General features: G+C 35.1%; 1 protein-coding gene across 1 annotated transcript in view; it reads right to left on the reverse strand.

Moving 5' to 3' along the window:
- Positions 1–5,263, reverse strand: part of LOC106471522 (dual serine/threonine and tyrosine protein kinase-like) — a 29,446-nt gene that overhangs the window by 17,586 nt on the left and 6,597 nt on the right. The window contains exon 2 of the mRNA XM_022400129.1: positions 811–1,010. Within this exon, the coding sequence (XP_022255837.1) occupies positions 811–1,010 (200 nt within the window). The remainder of the gene's footprint in view (positions 1–810; positions 1,011–5,263) is intronic.

A 5,263-nucleotide genomic window follows, 5' to 3' on the forward strand; every position in this document is an offset into this window, starting at 1 on the left:
TATATGTGTATCTAAAGGTTACAGTTTACAAGTGGACATACTAAACTACTGACGCAGAAGAGAATCTGTATGTGTATCTAAACGTTACAGTTTACAAGTGGACATACTAAACTACTGGTGCAGAAGAGAATCTGTATGTGTATGTAAAGGTTACAGTTTACAAGTGGACATACTAAACTACTGACCCAGAAGAGAATCTGTATGTGTAACTAAACGTTACAGTTTACAAGTGGACATACTGAACTACTGACGCAGAAGAGAATCTGTATGTGTAACTAAACGTTACAGTTTACAAGTGGACATACTGAACTACTGACGCAGAAGAGAATCTATATGTGTATCTAAAGGTTACAGTTTACAAGTGGACATCTGAACTACTGATGCAGAAGAGAATCTGTATGTGTATCTAAAGGTTACAGTTTACAAGTGGACATCTGAACTACTGACCCAGAAGAGAATCTATATGTGTATCTAAAGGTTACAGTTTACAAGTAGACATCTGAACTACTGGCGCAGAAGAGAATCTGTATGTGTATCTAAAGGTTACAGTTTACAAGTGGACATCTGAACTACTGACCCAGAAGAGAATCTGTATGTGTATCTAAAGGTTACAGTTTACAAGCGGACATCTGAACTACTGACCCAGAAGAGAATCTGTATGTGTAACTAAACGTTACAGTTTACAAGTGGACATCTGAACTACTGACCAAAAAAGAGAATCTGTATGTATATGTAAAGGTTACAGTTTATAAGTGGACATACCTGCTGACCCAGAAGACAATATTTACGTATATATCAAAATATACATACCATTCTCCAGCTAAGAAGCTTCTCCTCATTGTCTTGTCCTGGAAACAGCATTGGTAGAAGGGGCTGTCCAAACAGTTCATTCACCACAGATGCTTTAGCCCAACAGTTCTGCCCAAGAATAACAACCCCCAAAGGTTGTTCAGTAATCTTCCAAACAAACTCTTCATCATCAGTTGAAAGTTTTACTCTAAGCAATTGATCTGAAGATAATAAAAGAAATAAGCACAGTCCATAACAATGAATGAAACAAAGTTATACGGTTGTTCTTATTAGTTTATTTATAAAAAAAACTACAGAATTTGTATGTGTACAATGTAAAAAAATGAGTACAAACCATTACAGAAAAAGAGTAAAATATTCAATTCAATTCTAACAACTGTTATTTAGTGATCTGCAGATATATATATTGACAGAAAAAAGTTTTTTACAACAGTCTTTACATTTAACAACAAGGTAGGAATTTACAATTTAATTATGATATTAGAGAAATTATTACATTGACAATGATACTGATATAACATGTTTTAAAATTTACACTGTATTACCATTTTTACAGAAAGTCTCTGTGTTTAAATCAAAGTGTAGTGACACATAAAAGTATATTTACACCTAGTAATGTGAAGTGTGGTGACACATGCAAGTACAGTTACACCTAATAGTGTGAAGTGTGGTGACACATGCAAGTACAGCTACACCTAGTAATGTGAAGTGTAGTGACACATGCAAATACTACACCTAGTAGTGTGAAGTGTAGTGACACATCCAAATATAGCTACACCTAGTAGTGTGAAGTGTAGTGACACATGCAAATACTACACCTGGTAGTGTGAAGTGTAGTGACACTAGCAGGTACAGATACATCCAGTAATTTGAAGTGTAATGACACATGCAACTATAACTCACCTGTAACGTGAAGTGTAGTGACACATCCAAATATAGCTACACCTAGTAGTGTGAAGTGTAGTGACACTAGCAGGTACAGATACATCCAGTAATTTGAAGTGTAGTGACACATGCAACTATAACTCACCTAGTAATGTGAAGTGTAGTGACACATCCAAATATAGCTACACCTAGTAGTGTGAAGTGTAGTGACACTAGCAGGTACAGATACATCCAGTAATTTGAAGTGTAGTGACACATGCAACTATAACTCACCTAGTAATGTGAAGTGTAGTGACACATCCAAATATAGCTACACCTAGTAGTGTGAAGTGTAGTGACACATGCAAGCGTGGTTGTTAAACAATACAAAGATGAAGGATACAGTTTTTCAAAGAAAAATTATCTTAATGTTCTACATGAAAGCAGTCGTTAGGCCAGTAATAAACTTCGAAACCATACAACAGTATAATCCAGAGCACCACCCTCATGCACAAAATAAAGGTTATGGTTACAAGGAAACAACCCTACAACTCAAAAGAGCTATAGGAGAAACTACAGTCCACAGCAGTGGGTACAGCCAATCAAAGAAAACATTAGGTCTGTATGTCACGGATTCTCCTTTCAATTGGACCTTTGTTGAAATTGGAAGAAAAATCTGTAACATATATATTTAATCATTAAATACTTGGTCCAGTATATAATGTGAAATGATGATTTAGACACGAGCTATTCAAATATCTGAATTATTTTAGGTTACTTTATAAGTGATTGAAAACGACTTAAAAACCTCATTAATGGAAAATAATTTGATTTTTTTAATTTAGCCTCCGTTGATTAAAGAGGTTTTTTTTTTATATGTTAAAAACGTTAGTGATATAAAATAAAACAGCTTAATTCAGAAACGACTTAAGTTTAAAATTGAATCCATATTTTTACTTTCATGATAAATTTTATGCACTTGGCTCTAGGCTAGGTGATCCCACACTACGACTTTACTTTAGGCTTATTATACCAACACTCACTGCAATTATAACGTTTCATGGCACACACACTCTCACGGCCCCCTTGCAATCCCGTCACTAAAATTGCAACGGGCAGACAGTAATCGAACAATTCTATCTGGATAAATGCACTTTGGCTTTTATGACTCCTCCTATTTTGAGAAATGAAGTGTGATATGACACACACTGGCCTTTATATAGGTTAGATAATGATTTAGAAAAGCTTCCCCACCTCTATAAACTATATACATGTCAGGAATTCTACAACAAACCAACTGTTTGTATCTGGTTCATAGTAATACAACATGGAAAGTAAGGTAATACTCTAGAGATTGACCATACATGGACCAAAGCCCAAAGTCCTCTACTGTAACATTAGTGTTGGAAACCACATGGTAATAATATATATATGTGTGTGTGTGTGTGTGTGTGTGTGCATTTTATATGACTAAAGCGTCATTGTTCAAACAATTGTTTAAAGTTCTCATTTTTAAAAAATTAATAAAATTTTGAACTGTTGAAACGTTTTCCCCAGTTAGGAACAGGGATGATGTTCTAATTGGAAATACAGGCCATTACGTATCCCCAACAGTGGAAATAAAAAACATTAGGAAATCTTTAATAGCTGCCGAACTTGAAGTTTTTTTAGGCAGGATTAGAGTAAATTAATGACCTTGGGCATGGTCAAATACATCAATCGAAAGGGTTTGACCTCCCGAGTCCAAAACTGTAATTAGATCTCAAATCAGTCAAGAGATGGCAGAGTTTTGAGCTAAATGTTTGTACTTGAAAAACAACAACAAGAGGGAACCCTCAGTAGTCGCGGCTGTAATTAGATCTCAAATCGGTCAACAGATGGAGCTATGAGTTAAAAGTTTGTACTTGAAAAAAAATCTCGAAGCCATTCTATGAGCCGCTATTTCTCGGCTGAAAAAAAAAAGAACCGTGCTATGAGCCGCTATTCCTCGGCTGAAAAAAAAAAAGAGCCGTACTATGAGCCGCTATTCCTCGGCTGAAAAAAAAAAAGAGCCGTACTATGAGCCGCGGCTACCAAAAACTTTAACCTACAACTAGATGTCTCACGTGCACCGATATCGGCGGCGTACACTGCCCTACCGTAATATTCAACGGGCGATCAGACAGTCACGGTTTGTGTTACCACTATATATGTCTGTACGTCAGATGCATATTATCCTCACACTGGTGGTGCAATTATACTGGTCCCAATACCACACTATTAATTATTTCCTCACTTCAAAGTAATTACAGAACCCGAAGGATGAGAGTTCATTCACGAGGACGACACGGAAACATTTTGTTAGAGGGGGGTGGTGGTTCTAGGAAAAATGAGCAATTAAAGCGTGTGTCAAATGTTAAAATATTTAGGCAAGTGTTACATCCTGTGTCATCATATAAAACTTGGATAAATTTAGTCTACAAAATTACACATACCAACAAGATGAAAGGAACAATCTGATATTGAAGGTATTAAAAACTACAGCACTAACACTAACTGATACAGATAAAAACTGATATTCTGTTGATTAAAATATACCATACGGCCACGATATGAACTGATAAACAGACAAAAACTGATATCCTGTTAGAATATACATACAGCCACGATATGAGCTGATAAACAGACAAAAACTGATATCTTGTTGACTAAAATACATCAAGCAGGCAGGATATGAACAGACAAAGATTGATATCCTGTTGATTAAAATATACCATACGGCTACGATATGAACTGATAGACTGACAAAACTGATATCTTGTTGATTAAAATACATCATGCAGGCAGGATATGAACTGATAAACAGACAAAGATTGATATCCTGTTGATTAAAATATACCATACGGCTACGATATGAACTGATAAACAGACAAAGATTGATATTCTGTTGATTAAAATATACCATACGGCTACGATATGAACTGATAAACAGACAAAGATTGATATCCTGTTGATTAAAATATACCATACGGCTACGATATGAACTGATAAACAGACAAAGATTGATATCCTGTTGATTAAAATATACCATACGGCTACGATATGAACTGATGAACAAATAAAGATTGATATCCTGTTGATTAAAATATATCATACAGCCAGGATATGAGCTGATAAACAGACAAAGATTGATATCCTGTTGATTAAGATATATCATACAGCCAGGATATGAACTGATAGACAGACTAAGATTGATATCCTGTTGATTAAAATACATCATGCAGGCAGGATATGAACTGATAAAAATTAGACATACTAAATAAGTAACTCCCTGTACAGCAACACACGAAAAGCACGGTTTTTATGACAACTATTTTTAAATCATGCTTAATATAAAATATCCATCAGAATGGTCAGTTTCACAGTCACGGATCATGATCATAGTTAGTAACAACACCGATATATATTTTAATTGTTGACTGGCAGGTTCATAATGTGTTGATCAGAGTTAGTAACAACACCGATATATATTTTAATTGTTGACTGGCGGGTTCATAATGTGTTGATCAGAGTTAGTAACAACACCGATATATATTTTAATTGTTGACTG

Source organism: Limulus polyphemus, unplaced genomic scaffold (genome assembly GCF_000517525.1).
Source record: "Limulus polyphemus unplaced genomic scaffold, Limulus_polyphemus-2.1.2 Scaffold4676, whole genome shotgun sequence".
Taxonomy (NCBI): Eukaryota; Metazoa; Arthropoda; class Merostomata; order Xiphosura; family Limulidae; genus Limulus; species Limulus polyphemus.